At 40.9% G+C, this 19,006-nt stretch overlaps 1 protein-coding gene and 1 pseudogene across 1 annotated transcript in view; one reads left to right on the forward strand and one right to left on the reverse strand.

Annotated features, from left to right (window-relative positions):
* Window positions 1-3,320: 3,320 nt before the first annotated feature.
* On the forward strand, window positions 3,321-5,449 carry LOC143859316 (5-amino-6-(5-phospho-D-ribitylamino)uracil phosphatase, chloroplastic pseudogene; annotated as a pseudogene).
* Window positions 5,450-8,006: 2,557 nt separating this feature from the next.
* Window positions 8,007-19,006, reverse strand: part of TPP2 (tripeptidyl peptidase ii) — a 65,011-nt gene continuing 54,011 nt past the window's right edge. The window contains exons 32-34 of the mRNA XM_077369870.1: window positions 18,390-18,482; window positions 10,280-10,480; window positions 8,007-8,470 (exon numbers count right to left, since the gene is read on the reverse strand). Coding sequence (XP_077225985.1) covers window positions 8,312-8,470; window positions 10,280-10,480; window positions 18,390-18,482 — 453 coding nt within the window. The 3' untranslated portion in view covers window positions 8,007-8,311. The remainder of the gene's footprint in view (window positions 8,471-10,279; window positions 10,481-18,389; window positions 18,483-19,006) is intronic.

The following is a 19,006-nucleotide window of genomic DNA, read 5'->3' on the forward strand; positions in this document are numbered from 1 at the left end:
GAAGGATTGATTGGTAGCTTAAGAAGCTTACCTTTCTTGGAAGGAAGACTTTCCCATGGAATCGATTTCCATGTTTATCTTGGAGGTCTTTAAGTCTCCTTGTAGAACTTAGTTTCCAAATAACATTTAAGCTTTTAGGAAGGTTGTCGTATAGGGCTCTTCCCTATTTGGAGAGGTTACTAATCTGGAGAAGTGGAGAATCTTTCTTGCCCTTCTCTTCTTATAGGGAAATTCAGTTTCTTATCCGGGGTGGGCGCCACGTGTCAAGCATCTAAGAGAGGTGCCGATTTTTTCCCCCAACACCATCACACCCTCAGCAAAAAGAAAAAGGTTCATTCTATTGGACTTTAGTTCATTAATTGAATGCAGGTAATAGAGACCGAACGTTCACACTCCTAGCACTTTTTCACTTAACCCCATATGTTGCCTTACAGACTTGAGTGTCAAAGGGTTTTCCGGAGTACCAACTCTGGCATTCCTAACCTTCTTTTTTACTGCAAATTGCCCCACCGATTGTTCCTCTACCCAAGCTAGACCCACGAAGGACCCTTCGATGGACCCAAGCCGGATTCGACGTTGAATATGAACCACCTTGCCATTTTATCTCTCAATTGTCATTTTCAGGCCGTTGATTGGACAACAAGGATCATCTGATCGTGAGATTTCAAGGCCAAGGCCAACCATGCTGGCCCCACTGGATCAATATCTCCAATCGTACAGTCTACTTGAATAGGTAGCCCGTGGACCACCAATCTTGTACCAGCCCAAAGTTTTTTTCTAGCTGATACTAGATTTAATCCTTGGCCACCACAATTTCGAAGTTGATGACGTGGCTCAAATGGGTTTTCAAATGGAGTGGGACCCACTTCTAGAACAAAGACACATGACTGGACATGGTGCCTTTGTTCTATTGTGCATTGAATTGGTATCTCCTCTGTGGTCCCCACAAGTATACATACTAAAAAATTTCCCATTGCTAGAGAAGCTTACATGAAACCAAACTCTTTGGGCGATTGTACTTGGCCGGCTATCCGGAAAATGACCTTAATGTGCTCCTCAGCCAAGAGATTGTCTTACTACACGAAAACTCGGCCTAGTCACAGGTTGACTCGATCAATATTTCATTAACTCGGATGAGTCAAAAGAGTTTGATTGGCTTAGTAGGACGAAACTCGGCTAAGACGAGAACTCGGGCAAGGTTTAAAAAAAGAGGTCGGCTCGGGCAATGGATGATTGACTCAGGTGAATTGATGATTGACTCAGGAAGTTTTTATAGGGCGCTGATAAATTCGCCCCGGTTAGAACCTATGTGCCCTTTTTTACCGGGCTGAAGCCTACAACCGGTATAGCCAGTACACACATTTGGTCATTTAGATGAGGAAATGATACATTCGTCCCCTCTTTTGCTTCTGACAACCCCCTCTAGTGTAAAAGAGAAGTCATAAATACACTAGACGGGGCTGTCCCAAGTAAAAAAAAGGAATGAATATATGACTTTCCTTTAGATTTTCGAGAAGGTGGACCAACCGTAACTAAAAAAAAAAAAAAACTTTCATCTACATGCAAGATCATATACTTTGACCCACTTTATTCGAAATCGAAACCATTCATTTGTTGGGCCCACTGTAACTAGGCCTGGCCCATAAAATCTTCTCCATAGGATGATCCTAGCCTTCCAATCTGTGATAGACGGCACCGTATAGAAATGAACGTTTGGTTCTTCGACTAAGGTGGGTCCCAAAGAATTTTATAATAAATACGCATTATGGGATGATCGTAATACTTTCATACGTACCTAAAAAATTCTATTAAAATTATACATAGGGAAGTAATATATTCGCCCCTTTTTCTACTTGGGACAGCCCCCTCTAGTGTATTTATGGCTTCTCTTTTACACTAGAGGGGACTGTCCCAAGCAAAAATAAGGGGTCCAATATATCATTTCCCGATCTAAATCAATTAGTTGGGCCCTAGAAAGAGATGTCCACCGGTAAAAAATGGGGCGCAAAGGTTATGGCAGAGGGCGAATTTATCAGCGCCCTTTTTAAATAGTCAGTTCGGTCCGACTTTGCTCCCATTGGCCCCCGTAGCTCTCATTATTCTAAGCTAATGATTTGTTTAGCTTTCTTAATCATTAGGTATTAGAATTTAATTGACCCTTTAAACAAATTTTAAGCCATATTATAAGGATTAGACATTGTCTTAGAAGTTAGAAGCTTCCAACGAGAAACATGCAATGATTTTTTTAGTGGAGAAATCAACGAGAGAAAGTTTAAAATTAATGTTTCGAAATTTCGGTCGTACAAAACCCGAAACCAATATTTTATTTAATACTAAATTTCGGTGAAATTTTAAATTAATATTAGAAAATAGATTTTTTGGGTCAAATTTCGGAAAAACCGAAATTTCGACCGAAATAAATGACCGTTTCGGTGTCGGTCTCGGATTTCGGTCGAAATTTAAAACCATGGTCTAATCCAATATGGATAATATATGGTCTTTTTTTTTAATCTTTTCCAAGATTAGATTAATCTGCCTTCGTAGAATAAGGGATAATACGATACCCTATCCGGGTCAGCATGATCTTAGCCATTTGTTCTGTGGGCTTCATCATGTATACGCCATAAGCTAAAGCTGATGATCTTGGCCGTTGAATTATAGGGCCCTAAATATGGACTGTTGATGGCTCAAGAATGCCGTGCGAATATCAACTCGTTAAAATTAAACTAAGTTTTGTGGGATTTACTAGCGTCCATCGCAGAAGGCATTTCACAGATGGTCTGTTGCATCTGACAGCAGCCACAGAGTCTCACTTTTCAGCAGATTTTGTCTTCATTAATGAGGTGGCTGCTGTCAGATGCAATAGACCATCTGTGAAATGCCTTCTCAGATGGACGCTAGCAAATCCTAAATTTTGTAAGAGAGAAAAAGTCCCACGTGTTTTCGAATCTTTGGTCCGATCAGCTCTAATAAAAATCCTCAGTCTTTCCAATAATTTACGGAATAACCAACCCAGTTACAAAATCTAATGTCTTACTAAAATGTAGCCACATTCAAAGTGGGCTTCTCTTTTCAACCATTGGTGGCACTAATGTAAATAAACTCAATAACCTGTGGATAATATTAACCTCCTTTTGCTACAATCGAACTCATACGTCTTTTCCAAGAAAGGTTAGGTGCACGAAGCAAGCTAACCTTCAATAAATGGAACTAAATAGGGGCAAAATGGTAATTTCATCTAACAAAGACACTGAGACGTGTGGCCGACACATGTGTGTAGTATTTAAAACATGAAACCCGTTAGAAGAAAAGGATTCATCTGCCTCATCTCTTGGCCTTTGTCTTTTCCTTGTTCTACGCTGCTTCTATTCTGACCCTCCGATTTTCATCCAACGGTTATTATCTCTCTCTCTCTCTCTTTCTCCTGTACTTTTTTGTGTGCAGACCGGTTTTGGATTTTATCTTTCATTAGGAATTCTGGGTTGTTAGAATTTCTATTGGACTACTTATAAAATTCCCACATATTTGAGGGTTTTGAAGCTCAAGTAGTAAAATTGGCTGGGAATTGTGGTAGATTTTGATTTTTTTTTCTTGGTAGATTTATAAGGATTCAATATATTTAGTTTGGAATTGGGTGTTGATTGAGCTGTATTGGAAAGCTAAGGAGATCTTTTACTCTTTGGTGGATTGTTGTTTGTTACCTTTAGAGGAGAACCTTTGTTTTTGTCTATTTATTTTTTTTTCTTGGTTTTTGCTATTTGAGATGGAGAAGGATTTCTGAGGAAATTTAGAATATGGGTATGTGTTTTGGGCACAGAAAATTGGATATATAGGTGTTATTTTTAGATTGGGTTTGAATTCTAGGAATATTGAGAGGAATTGAACTGGTTTTTTAAAGTCTCAATTGCTCTGATTTGGTGGAAATTGGGAATTTTTATAGAAATTGTGTTTGGATTAGGTTGAATTCTTGAGAGTTTATATTGCAAAATTCAATTCAACAAAACCCTGAAAAGCAATTCAATAAGGAACTCCTTGTGTCTGAAAAAGATTCAACAAACCCTAGACTTTATATATTAGCTGTTTGGTGTGATTAGGGTTTGGAAAAAATGGTGGATTCGATTGCTGCCACGTCTGTTCTCGGGCATTGGCCATGTCAACGAAGGTCTGGTTACAAAGATGGATCAAGTAAGCGAAAATTTAGGACATATTCATATATCAAAACTAATTTCTTGGGTTTTAGGTTTATATCTGTTCCATCAAGAATTGAAAGGGGTTTCAGTCAAATTACAATTTCTCCCACTAGAGCTCTTGCAATGGAGCTGACAAAAGAGGTAAATTCATCTAGTGAAGAAGAGAAGATACCCCAAAATTTTAATGACTCAATTGATACAGGCTTTAAAAAGCTTGGGTTGTGGCCGCCTTCGAATAAGGCCGATAACCCTTCGCTACACAATCCGTTACTCCGACAAGAACGAATGGGTTGCGGGTGGTTGGGAGCGATATTCGAATGGGAAGGAGTGATTATCGAAGATAATTCGAATAAAGAGAGGCAATCTTGGTTGATTCTCTCTGAAGAAGAAGGGAAATCGCCTCCCCCAACATTCATTTTGAGAAGAATTGAAGGGATGAAGAATGAACAGGCGATCTCTGAAGTTCTTTGCTGGTCAAGAGACCCAGCACAACTCAAAAGGTTGGGCGCACGAAAGGAGGAGATATACCAATCTTTACAAGGTGGGTTCTATCAATTGCGAGCTGGGTCGCGAGAATTTGTAACAACATTGATGAAGTATAAGATCCCAACTGCATTGGTGTCCACACGGCCGAGAAAGAATCTTGAGTACGCAATTAAAGCTATTGGAATTGAAGGTTTTTTCGATGTGATTGTCACAGCGGAAGATGTTTATAGAGGAAAACCTGATCCAGAGATGTTTATGTATGCTGCGCAGTTGTTGAATTTCATACCGGACCGGTGCATTGTGTTTGGGAATTCGAATTCGACTGTGGAAGCTGCACATGAGGCTCGAATGAAGTGTGTGGCAGTTGCAAGCAAGCATCCAATGTATGAGCTTGGGGCGGCGGATTTGGTGGTGAGGAATCTTGACGAGTTGTCGGTGGTTGATCTGAAGAACCTTGCTGATATTGACTCACGGGAATTCGAACCAGAGGTGGAGATGGAGGTGGAATAGGAGGACCCATTTCTATCTAGAATAGGAGTTAAAGGATCAATCCTGGTATGTTCTTGGTGTGTACAGTTCCCTGTGCTTAATTTAATTCTTTATAATGATATGATAATCAGGGTTTAGGTCATTAATCTCTCTTGGTGTATGTATATTTTCAATGCCATGAAATGGCTCTCCTTGCATTTACTTTCTGTGTATAAAATGGGGGGAAAATATGGTTCATTTGTACTAATTAAAAGCATCAAATATATGATTAGTGTCTTGTGATTTGCTGAATCAAGTTATGCTTCAAGTCTGTTCCTAGGGGGCCGTTTGGATACGCGGATTTTAGAATCCAGGTTTTTAGTTTGAAAACATTGTAAAAGAGGGTTAGAGACGAGAAGAAGAGGACCAGCCGCCGTTTTTTATTCATTATTTACTTCTCTCCCTTCTTTCCATCAGCAAGAGAGAAGCAAATCCTCCCATATTTCCTGGTTTTAGAAATCATAGGATGTAGGAAAGATTTTTAAAACCTAATTTTCTTGCTTAAAATCTAAGAAAAGCTGCCAGGACAGCATCTAGCAGCTTGATTCAGACCCTCTTTTACACTGTTTTCAAACTAAAAACCCGGATTCTAAAATCTGCATATCCAAACGCCCCTAGGTATTGTTAATAAGGCTACTGGAATGATAAATGATTGTTGAGATGCAAATGATCAAAGAAACCCAAGGAGAAAATAGAATCTAGGTATAGAAGTAGGAATTAGGCAAGGCAAGCCAATCAAGGCTTTATCTTAAAAAACTTATTCCCCCACTTATGCAAGTGGCTACATGAAAGTAAAGTCCCACGATTGCAATGCTGTTAGGTGCCTTACCAATACGCCAAAAGCTCCAGAGCTGATGGAACGTGTCAGGCAACGCCCTTTAAGCCTCTCCCATACTAGGCTGGGTCTCACCCAGTCCCATACCTAGGTGGGCCCCCACTCAGGACCGTAACACACCACCACTCTTCCGAATCCACCATCCTCAATGGCCCACTCTGTGACGGCTGTGACGGCTTTCACTCTGGTCTTTTTTCCAGGTAGCACTTTCCACAGGTTGCCCCTTCCGTTACTCGAACACAAGGCATGTTGGCTGCTCCGATACCAAATGTTAGGGACCTTACCAATACGTCAAAAGCTCCAAAGTTGATGAAGTGCGTTAGGCAAGGCCCTTTAAACATGTTCCATAACAGGCTGGTCCCACCCAATCCCATACCTAGGCGGGCCCCACTCAGGACCGTAACAAATGCCCACATCTATTGACCAAGGACTGCACTCCAAGATCAATAGCAAACCAGTATGCCCCCACTTTGATGGAACAGAAATATGCCCGCGCTTTGATGGAACGGAAAGGACAAAGGAAGAACACAAATTCTAGAGACCCTATACAATTCTCTAAGGGGGGGTTTAGTTGTACAGGATTTTAAATTCATAATGGACTTCTCCTTATTGTCTATTACTCTTTGGGCACTTGGACATTAATCTGCGGACACATTGAATGTCCAATACTCTCTGCGTATTCACCTATGTTTGTTTTTTTACTATTTTTAAGGTCGCGTAATCAGATTTCTCCACACTTGGTGCTGCTTTCACTCTGGTCTCGGTGGACCCTCCTGCCACATGTCATCATACCATTGGAGCACAAGTTTGACCCCAACAGGTTGCAACAAAATTGGGAAAATCAATGTAAAAGGACATCTTTTCCTTTTTCCTAGCAGTATTTGGCTGTCATTTCCTATTTACACAACGGCCTGTAAATTTTTCAAATGCAAGCTGGTTTTCACCATGTAAGTTTCCTCTCAAATCAGGAGGAAAAAGAAAAGAGATGGGAATCTATGTTCCATTTGCTTCAATATTGCTTAGTTTTCACTCTCTGATTTTCTTCTCAAATGTAAGTAAAGAAGTGGGAATTTATGTTCCTTTCCTACTTCTTTGTTACATACATCCAAACGCACCTGCGTGACCAAAAGTTGAGGGAAATGAGAGTTAAGCCTGTGATCTGACTACTGAGAAATGTGATCTTTCGAAAAGGAAGAACAACACAAAGGTAAATGATATATTCAATCCATTTTCCTCTCGATGCCACCCCCTTTTAGTGTGAAAAAATAGTCAATAAATATACTGGAAGGTGGTGGCCTGGAGAGGAGAAAGGATAAATATATCATATTCCAGAAAAAGCCTCTCTTGGGACAGCGCTAATGACAGTCAAAGCAGGACCGGGAATAGATCACACTGAAACAGCTTGATTACTCTTTTTATAAACTTCCACAACGTTCAAAATTATCATCTCTGTAAATATGGATGGTGTTTCATCTACGGGTGGAACTTGGGTCGGTTTCAACCTGATTTTGGCTTCGGTTTGGGTTGGCATTTTCTCGGATTGAGTTGGGTTAGGGTTGAGAAAAGCCAACCCGATTTAATTCCAGGTTGGGTTAGGGTTGAGGCCTTGCCAACCCGACCCGAATCCGACCTTAATCCTCTAAGTATATCTTGATTTCTTTGGGTTATTGTATTTTTCTGTTTGGCCCAAGATGAACCCGAACCAACCCGTTCAACCCGACCCGATTTTGGGTTGATGGGTTGGGTTAGGGTTGAAAATTTTAGATGCGGGTTGGGTTACGGTTGACCATCCTCAACCTGAGGCTCGGATTGGGTTGGGTTGGGTTAGGGTTGAGGGAAATCTGTATCGAACAAATACCATAAGTTCACGACTAATGAATCTGATCAATTACCTGATCAAAATAAGATGAGCAATCTAAGCACCGACTAGTACACTTTCATCACTAACATCAGACAGTAATTACAAATAGCTAAATCTGCAATGACTGCCATTCCCAAATCTTGAAGTACTTTGCCTTAGCATTCTACAAATAGCTAATAAGGCAATCTATTAGCTCTCATTCACTGTTTGATCGGACATTGAAATTATTGAATTATTGAATACTTGTCCAAAGCTAGGTTCTTCAGCTTTTGAAATACTATTACAGGGTACTCATTGAAAGGAGAATTTTCATGGCAGTTCCTAAGTGCCTGACATAAATTATATAACAAGTTGCATATTTTTTCAAATACGATAATAAGACTTTATAAAAAAAAATAAAGGAAACAAACCTCAAAAAAGAGGCAAGCCAGTGGGAAATCGGATGTACATCCATTGCTTCTCATAGGATGCCACGTGGGCCCATCCGATCTCATTGAGTAAAGTAAGCTTTAGAACGTACGACGACTTCTTTGGGGGCTCGGAGTCCTCTTGAATCATATCATTTAAAACCTGATCCAGTGATGCATGTAATCAGCCCAAAAGAGTGGACATATCTTTGAGAAATCAAAATGTAGCAACATATTTGATTAGAAGAAATCCACAAAACACCCAGAGTGCTACGCACACATGTGCAATCCTAGTTTCCACAACATCATTCCTCTATTGCATACTTTCTTGAGTAGCTACTAAAAATGTTATGATTCAAATGTTATCAACAGCCAATCAAATAAGCGTTTAATAAGGTGAGGAGTCTCATTATCAGAACAAGGGAGTCAGGATAGCAATTCCTTCTCCTCTCTCTCTCTCTCTCTCTCTCTCTCTCTCTCTCTCTCTCTCTCTCTTTTGGGCACACCCTAAGATGATCCAATGGGCCTTTCTAATGAATGCTTAAGATCACCCAAAAAATGTGGGCCCACCATGTTTTCTGCACTCGAGCGCCGATAAGCTTATCTGCGCTTGAGCGCAGGAACTGTTCTCTCATATAAGCTTATATGAGCTAGAGTTCACAAACATAGGGGGGCCCACATTGTTTGGATGATCCAAAGCATTCATTTGTGGATAGGTTGTGCCCCAAAAAATCAGCTTCATAGGATCATCCCAACCCTTTCATTTGTGGAGGTTAAAAATGGGCAGATTTATGGAGGTTTATACCCGTCCATTTTAACCTCCACAAATGGAAGGGTTGGGATGATCCTATGAAGCTGATTTTTTGGGCACATCCTATCTATATGAGGGCCTATCAAATGAATGCTTTGGATCATCCAAACAATGTGGGGCCCCCTATGTTTGTGAGCTCTAGCTGGTATAAGGGACAGAGGACTGCTGTGTTTTCTGGAAATGATAGTATTCAGTGGCTTCAATTGCATTAACACCAAATCTAGCTGTGTGATGTCGACCCTATAAAGCGCTAGAAGGAAAACAACTCAGGAAAATCTAGACCGGACAAAAACTTACCCGAATTAGAGCAGCTGGGATGGCAGCCAGGAAAATGCCCAGATGGTCAGGGTTTACTGATTAGAGACAAAGAAAGAAATGGACACCTTGATCTAATAGGATCTATGTTGAACCTACAGAGAGATAGAGTGAGAGAAAGAAGGGAGGGGGCTGGGTTGATAGAATATTGTGACCCTCAAATCAGCAGGAGCAGTACTTCTGAGCCACTCGAGAGCATGTAATTGAGGATCTAAGATGGAGTTGATCCCGGACGCAGTGGGTTACAGCATCAGGATTTATCCTTGGCGATATAATGGATGCTAAAGTGTTCTTACGTATCGGTGGTGCAAGCTCGACCACTCGATAAATAAATAAATAAGGACAGATACATCCTTTTGAGTCTTTCCTGTAAATATTCTATTGTCGGATGATTTACATCCAACAATGGAATCGAGGAATGATTCGGGGTACCCTGACCTAGTGAGCGAGACTGGTACGGGAAGGAGATCCGGCTTACATAGTTGTTGCATCACTTCTTGAAAGCTAAAAAAACGATCACATCAGAGAATGCTTATTTTTAAAACAAGAGGCTAATTCTCACAAAAAAGAAAAAAAAAAACGAGGCTGATCGAAATATTCAATTACATGACTAAATAAAGACGACAGAGCAGTAACTAGTAGCACAGTTCCATAAAGTTAACAAAAAGCAGAACAATGTAGGAGACTCTTTATTAAAGCAACACATAGCATGAAGGAATGGAGAAAACTTCTGAAAATTGATTAGAGGATCATCAGATGGAAAAAGAATACTTTCTGCTAGATTGTTTTCAAGACTTCCAAAAGTATTTTCAAAATTTTGTCCCAATTCCAACAGTAAGTACTTACCTTCAATGCTGTTCCAAGCCTCCCGCAGCGTCTCTCACGCAACAATAAGAGCATGCCATACTTGGAGGGTTTTACATCCACCCATTTCAACAATTCTTTGAAGTTCGCTTCAAACAAATCAGACTCGAGCACAGACGACTCCATCATGCTCTGAGAATCTTTGGTGCCAGTAGAATTAGATCCAAGTGACGACTTTTCAACCTGCCATCAAATAACAATATAGAGAATTAATTGTCCATTAAAGCACTACAACATGTTAAATCAAATTCGGCTTTCAAGATTATGATATTTTTTTTTGGAAAGACGACAAATATATTCGTAACAGCAAAATATACAATGGGGACCAGTAGTCCCACTGGATATACATAGTATGATTTGCCCATGAGCATTTTCCTTGGCCAAAAAGAAAATCCCTTCCTCCTGAAACTAAACTAGTTTCTTTACATTTTCCTCTACAATTTTCCAAAACACCGAGCACACTTTTGAAGCATTAAAATCCCCACGGAAGCTAGGTCCTTTTTTTAGGGGATGGTCATGGTATGAGCATTTCCTTCCATCATAGACTATCTTCTTCTAAGAGCTTCCAACAACCTTCAAGCAAGAAGGCCATTTCGCTTTACGGTTTATCCAACAACAGAGTCCCGAACCATTAGCAAAACCAGCGCAAGACGGTATAAAGACCTAAATTGTGATCTGGAGGAATTCAACAAAAAAGAGAGGGTCCCGAACTTTTGAGAACACGAAGTTCCCTTCTACCTCTTCTCCGGGTTTTTCCTTTTTTACCCGGAATCCCTGTTTTCTATATCTAGGAAAATTTTCTTTGTTTCTTCAATATGTTCCCGGTATCCTATTCCCAGATGATCCCCCAATTTTGTCATTTTTTCAAACTCCGCAGAGGTTATCCTTTCCTCTGCAACTGGCGATACTTCTCTTTCCTCTTCTGAAGTCTCCTCGGCAGGATTCAACACTTCCCTTTCTTCGGCAGAAGTTTCCATCCCTCCTACTGATAGCTGCTCTCCCTTCTCAATGCAAGATTTAATCAAGGTTTTAAATTTTGATTTTGGCCACCACCGAAACTGAAACGTTTCGGTTTCAGGCTGAAATTTCAGCTGAAATCATGTAAAAATATGATTATGAGTTCATTTATTTTTTAATTTCGGCCAAAATGCCTAAAATTTTGGTGTCAATTTCGGTGATTTCGTTTGAAATTTCGGCTATTTCGGTGGAAATTATAACATTTCAGTGTACATTTTTAAATTTTCGGTGGAAATTTTGTAAGAGTCCAAAAATGAAATCGGCAAAATTTCAGAATTTCGGTAAAATATCAGCGAAATCTTGTAAAGAAACGACTTCATGTGAATTTTGTTTCGGTTTGTGCAGAAGCCGAAAGCCGAAATTTAAAACCATGGATTTAATTTTCCCGCTGAGTTCCACTTCCATTCTCTCGTCATTTTGGATCCTTTCATCCAGGGGTATTATTTCCTTCTTTTTTACCCTTTCTCCTGCCCAATTGGCATCCGGCTATTCCATAGTTTCCTGTCGATTTTGTCTGTTAGGCAGAAACTGATTAGACCGGGGGACGCTGCCTTCATTCGCTGGAACCAGTGGCTTTGAAGGAATGTCTTCGTGAGCCACGCCATCCTGCCTGAGTTTTGAGAGATGGAGTTTCTTGAATTCTTTTGCTATCTCGCTTCTCGATGGGGATACATCGTAAGATCTTCCTTGTTTTTGTCTCCGACCTCTTTTATGGTGCGCCCCTTCTCTGTTATACTTACCCCTTCCTCTCTCCTCATCTGAGTGCAACAAGCCACCTGATCTCTCATAGTCTTCTAACATTTTTATTACATTTGAAACAAATAGTTTCCTTTTATGGTCCTTGCTATTTGAGAGATTTCTTCCCCATCGTTTCTTGGGAAACGCGTACCCACATTTCTATCTTCTCTGGGAGGGTAAGGGATTTTGGTCTTATCGAGACGGATTAAGGAGTAAACTTTATTTTCATGGAAACTTTGCGATTTCCTTTCATTTTCGCCTTCCCAGATGAGGTGGCTCTTCACAGCAGTACTGGGGTGTCAACTGCGCGAAGACTTTTTGAAGCCAAACTTCACCTTTTTTTAGGCTAATTCTAGCCAAAGATCCTTACTCCCCTTATGATTGAAGGCAGCACTTTTAAAAGACTGACGTTTTGACAGTCGTCGATTTAGACCACCACGATCAGAATGCTCCTCACCAAGATCTACATGAGATAAGGCATTTAATGCTTCCTGCTTGGTAGACTCTAATCTTGGCCTAAGGGATCCAGCTAGTGAAGTCTCAGCCACCAAGTGGTTAGGTGGAGATTTGAAATTTGAATTCAACGGTACCTTTTGGACCTCCGGTCCTTGCCTCAAACTGCCAGGTTTTTCCCCTCCCAAAACTATACCTTCCTCCGGGGGCGGAGGGACAAGGCCAGTGATATTATTTCCTAGCTGGCTAGACGATTGAGAGGATGCTTCCTCATTTTCCGCCTCTGGCATGCATTTCACTTGAATTAGGAAGAATTCGTTACCCACTTTAAGCCTAACAAAAGATGGTATCGATTTCTAGTACTCTGTTAGGACTTTCACTGAGGCAAAGGCCACACAATAATCATGGTTCCCTGATAACTGAACTTTGGTCACATGCCCAAAAAGCTTTCTGACAGCTTCAACAGTTGATAATAGTTGATAATGACCAGGCGTGACGAGGAATATCATAAAATCTTAAGCATATTGTTTTGGCTCCCGAATGTATCACTAGATTCCATGAGAGCAGGGAGGAAATGTTAGGCCCCAGCCTGCCCCCCACCCCACCCCACACGTAGAATTCGTAGGGCTTGTTGTTCCGATTCAAATCTAAATAAAACCTCCTGACTATTAATGACAAGTGGCTTTGGTAGTAATAGTAGGTTCCATTCTCTAATAGCCCACTGCCACACCTCTTCAAGGTCCCATGGACCAATTTTCATGTACCCAATCAGGCATTTTTTGAGCTCCTTTTTGCGGTCCTCCACTTCTTTGCCTGCTACTTCGATTTCTGAATATTCCCCCAGCGTACCCATGTCAAAAGGAATAGAAACATCTCTCTTGTCAAATCTTGATCTATCTCTTCCTTCCTTTTGCCGCTCCTTATCTCTATTTTCTGAGCACCTACGGCATCTATTGTGCATACCGAAGTTGTAATACTCACAGGTTCCGCAGGTCCAATTGATTGAGTGATTTTCAGTCCAATTTTCTGCTTGACGTCTACGATTAGGGAGAAATTCTGGTGACCTTTCGCCTCTGCTTCCTGTAAGTGATTCATGTTCATGGGGGCTTCTCGGCATTGAACGGGGAGATGGTGACCTACGGGCATTGCCAAACAAAATTAGGTTTCTCCAACAACAATCTCTATCGATCTCCAGCCACTGCAGAGCTTCAAAAACGGTATAACCAGCCTCTATAACGTCTTGGTATAGATCTTTAAGACTTTCTATTCTATAGCCACAGGCGCAGGTTCCGTTCGCTATATTCCTTCCCAAGTAGAAGATGCCCAGAGGGCTTACCGGGCGTTTTCCGAAATATTCTCTTACACACATTGTCTCCCTCTATTGGTCAACCAAAAACATCTCAGTCACAACACTAATAGACATTGACATGCCTGTATGGTTCAACCATGCTAAAATGTTGAGGACCAAGATTATGATATTATAAAGCAATCAAAAACCCATGAATGGAAATACATCGTGATTGACACCCCCATCCCCTTTTCTCTAGAATTCTCACTTCAATGGCACAAAAGACTTAATTGCAAGTATAGCATGACTTCTACAGTGAAAGTTATAAGGTATCCTTGACATAGCTCTGCCATATTACACTAGAGCCAAGATTAACCATATACATGAGGCCCACCATGATTGATTTGAACTATCCAAGGATTCAAAACTAGGACTACGACGAGAACTCGGACAAGATAAAAGGGCGTCAACACAGGCAATTCAATGATTGACAAGGTCAAATTTTCATTAAGTTGGGAGAGTCAAAAAGAGTTTCGATTGACTTGGCTGGGAAAAAAATTGGAATCCGCCAACGTAAAGGGAGTCGACTCGGGCAAGTTGACGATTGACTTGGTGAGTTCTCAAATACTGGAACCATCCATACAATGGGTTGGCTGTGACCCTGGAATCGAAAATTTTAACCATTTAATCAGTGGATTCTTTATGAACGAGGAGCATTTCATGTATATAAAATTTTTACATAATTTTTCACAAGGTGAAAGGTCCATGTAAATTAGCCACTCATAACTGAAATTAGGGACCTCATTCGGATTGCTGATCCTCAAATTCAACACATGAGAGCGTGGACAAATGGGCAAAAGAAGGGTTGGCTATAGTGGGGTTACAAATCATAGAAGCCGGCATTAATACGGAACAGAATCCGACCTAAGGGGTAAAAATCACATTTGAGGGGGCAAACTGCCGATTGATGATTGGTGTAGGGAGCCACACTAATCATTTCTGCAGATCACAGTCAGCTGATAAGCCTGTGCTAGACGAGGAATTGCACTTGTGGGCACCTCTTTACTTTCACAATCTGGAACCTAAGACTCTCGGACATGCATTATACACCTTTGACTGCTGCATGAGAGAGGACTTCTAGAGTATGGGAAATCCTTACTGCAGATGCTTTTGCAGGGGAGGAATTGGTTGTGAAAACTGCATTGGGGAGACAACTTGTCCCCAAGGATGTAATTCTGTATACAAGTTTATTAATTGTTGAGGAGTGTTGAAAGGTATTGTAGTGATTACGTGTATGTTAGAGGGTATTATAGTCTTTGAATCATGTTGCTCAAGTTAGGCCTATATATACATCATATTCATGGGAGGACTCCTTAGTGGTGACTCTCCATCGTCTCCGTTCCTCCTCTTCTTCCTCTCTACCCTATCCTCACTTCTCAACATGGTATTAGAGCCAATGGCTCAAATCAATTGATTAAAACAATAAAAGAAAAGGAAGAGGAAAGAAAGCAGTCTCTCTCTCTCTCTCTCTCTCTCTCTCTCTCTCTCTCTCTCTCTCTCTCTCTCTCTCTCTCTCTCTCTCGTGTGCGTCAGTGTTTTCCTCAAACCCTATCCACACCCAAACCTAAAATCTCTCCCACATCCCTATTTTCTCTCCCCGATCTCACTCTACCCACCCCCCCCCCTCCCTTTTCCCTCATGCGCTACCCTCACCCCATTTTTTGTGCATTGTGCAATACCCACCTTCCCATCCCCGCACGCTACCCCCCACCTCCCATTTACGCAATCCAGTAAACCTATCCCATGCCGTAGACCCTCCTCTCTCCAATCCGTAATCCCCTCCCTACGCATCTAGTGCGTACCCCCCATCCACTTCGTATCCCATTGCCATTTGCCGTAAAATCCATACCCCCCCATATCCTCTTTTAATTCACAGTACACCCCTCCTCCATATTCTAAATCCATCCACATTCCCAAATCCATACTTTCTCACCAACATCCCATTTGATGAAGAAACCAATTCCCTTTTGCATTCCCAAACCCTAAATCTCCATCCAAAACCCCAAATCCAAAATTCCAAACCCTTAAACCCCAACCTTTTTTTGTAAATACTACTTGTAAATCCATCCATTTTCCAAAACAAAAAAGAAACAAGAAAATATCCCCTTTTGTACATTCTTTTCCTTCTTTTCTCCATCCATTTCTTTCTTGTTCTTTTTTTTTTGTTCTAAATCCATAAATACCCATCTCTTTTGTTCTAAAACCCTACATCCTTTTCTTTTCTAAATCTTAGTCTATTGTTCGGTTCTTTCTAGTTTCCTACACCTTCTTTATGGTTTAAATCCTCCCTTTCTTTCTTTTTTGAGCCTCATCTCCCCTCCCCTCCCGTCCATCCTAATCTTTGTTATCTCTCTCTTTCTCTATATATTTATTGTGCTCTATGGCGTCTGTGTTGATCTCAAAGGTGCAGGCCAAGTGTTTATTGAAATGTCTAAGAGAGATGACGTGCCTTGCAAGTCCCTTTCTGCTGCAAGTGGAAGGCCTTCGGCTTCAACTTGAGGGGGAGTGTTGAAGGCCTCATGTTGTTCCGAGGATGGAGTGCTGTCTTGTTGTCGTCTCCGCATGATGTAGTTTCGTACCCCTTGTTAGTGGTTCTTCTTAGTGGTTAATCTTCCTATTATGTCTTGTTGTCGTTGGCAGCTCCGGGTTGGTGTAGTTGCACCCTCTTTATTCGCCGTTCGCCTTGTTGGCATGATTCCTTTTATGCTATCCACCCTTCTTTGATGGTGTTTTGTTGGGTTGGTTTCTTCTTCGCATTGTTCATTGTTTCCTTCTGCATCTTGTTTATTGGTGCTTTTACACGCCTGTATAGTTGCCTTGCGTAGTGCATTCAGTGTGGTTTGCGTCGCAATCCACCTTCTCATTGTCTCCGGCTATATGCCCGGTCATTAGCATTGCTTTCGACCATATCTCGCCAGGCAAAGTGGTGTCCCCCATCATTGTTTGGTTATCATCCTAGGCAACGTGTTGTCCGTAGTCGTTGGTTGGTGTTCTCTCTAGGCGACGTGTTGTCCGCCGTCATTGGTTAGTTCCTCCCACCTTTCCGGTGCTGAGAGTTCTTCTATTGGCACTGTGCTGTTCAGTTGATGTCTCTGCTCGTGGTACTTCGTTGTTGCTCATGTGCATGCCTTTAGTATACGTATTTTGTTCGTGGCTATTTCTCTACTGCGACGCTTCTGTTCGATCGTTGATCTCGCTGTTAGCTATTGCTCGTTGGTATGCGGATTAGTTCGTCGTGCTTTGATTCAGGGGGAGGCCCTGTTGTGATCGCTCTGGCAGTCGTGCTGATTCAGGAGGAGCTATTATCATTGGAGGCCGTTGATCATGCCATTCTATTCACTGTGGTTGTTGCCCTTTTTTATTATGTTTTTCATTATGTATTCACCACAACATGTTATGGGGAGTGTTGTACCAAGCTGGCTGTGTATGGGATTATTGCTTTTTTGTTGTGTGGGTATTTTTGGTTGTTATTGTAATTTTCTTTGTAACAAGCTAGAGTTATATAGTATATACACTCCAGCTTGAGGGGGAGTGTTGAAGGGTATTGTAGTCATTACGTTGTATGTTAAAGGGTATTATAGTCTTTGTATCATGTTTCCCTAGTTGAGCCTATATATACATCATATTCATGGGATGACTCCTTAGTGGAGACTCTCCATCCTCTCCATTCCTCTTCTTCTTCCTCTACCCTATCCTCACTTCTCAACATTAATAAAATATCAGTTTAAAAAAATATTACATTTACTAGGTCTTGATCAGACAGAGGATAGTCCAATCAAAATGGGTGTTGGGGCAATGAAACCCCTATGGGGGTGCCTACCACATGGAAGGTTCAGATAAATCAAGCTGTGGACCATCCTAATTCCACTCATGATTTGAGCTAACCTTCAAGTCCAAGGAACCAGGCTTCAATGGAGAGCCCAAGGTCTCATGTTGGAGGATACATGTAACTATTCCGGCAAATATTAACACTGAGTATTAATCAAGATTACCAGCTTACAACTGTCAAAATTCAATATATCCACCCCAAGGCTGACTGAGTATGAAAGTATAAGAGATTACCAGCCCTTTCTGCCGAGATAAGCTCAAACATGACATTACAAAATGGGCAAACTACATGTCTCACACTCTTGGATAACAAAGAAATCTCAGTAATATGTAATTTTTTTCTACCATTAAAAAAAAGTAAATTTTCTATTATTGCATAGTTTTTATGTTTAGGGTGGTGTCCGAGTTCGTAACCTCAGAATTCCTAGATGCCTTGAGCCCTAAAGAGCTCATTATACATTTTTATGTTGCTGCTCCTGCTTGCTGCTACTTCTAGTGCTAAGTTGATTTTTCCTTTTTTCCTTCTCTCTTTGAAATATGAGCATAACTATGCTGCAACATGTGACATAGGCCACACATAGGGATACCTTTCATATAGGTTAATAAAGATAGAAACTAAGACTGATTTTAAATCAACAATAAAAATTTTCCTAAATAAGAAAAAAAAAACTAGAGCACGGTACATCAATTAACTGAAGCCACTCTCACCTTCAAAGATTCAATTTCAGCAAGTGCTATTCCTTTCCGGTACAGTGCCTCCGCTAACTGGTCACGAGTTGCCTCCATTTTCTTCTTGATTTTCTACAAAAAGCAGCCAGTGTAACAAATGAAAAGCCGTTGTTTCAAAGAACTGTGTACTGTAAGAAAGTGCTCAATTTTACAGGAAATGAACTAGCTATTTGGACATCAGAAAGTTAAGCAGGAAAGCAAGTGCCCTAGTTGGAGAAAAAGCAGCACTAATTTTAAACTTTTCTTGTGATCGACTCCACCAACTTTTCCATTTGTTAAACTTTTCTTCCGAATCCAAACCTGACAGCCTTTTTTTTCATTTCTTTTATTATTTTTTTACTTTTCCTTTCCTATTTTACATGTACTTTTTTGCCAAGTCAAGTGACTGATTTCCGAGAAGACACCACGTCCTCTAGCCATAGTGCATGCACCTGCATGTTATCCAAAGACAACTGGTAGCACGGCAATCAACCGGTCCTCAAATTCTAAAATTTGTGGAATTTTCAGATTGTATAACAAGCCCATGGACAAGAGTCAGAACAAATTCCCCAAAAGTATCTCAGGATTCTTGTAAAAAAGAGTATTACTAAGTATGC

Source organism: Tasmannia lanceolata, unplaced genomic scaffold, assembly GCF_043159265.1.
Source record: "Tasmannia lanceolata isolate RefF3 unplaced genomic scaffold, GAP_Taslan_0.1 ptg000029l, whole genome shotgun sequence".
Classification (NCBI taxonomy): domain Eukaryota; kingdom Viridiplantae; phylum Streptophyta; class Magnoliopsida; order Canellales; family Winteraceae; genus Tasmannia; species Tasmannia lanceolata.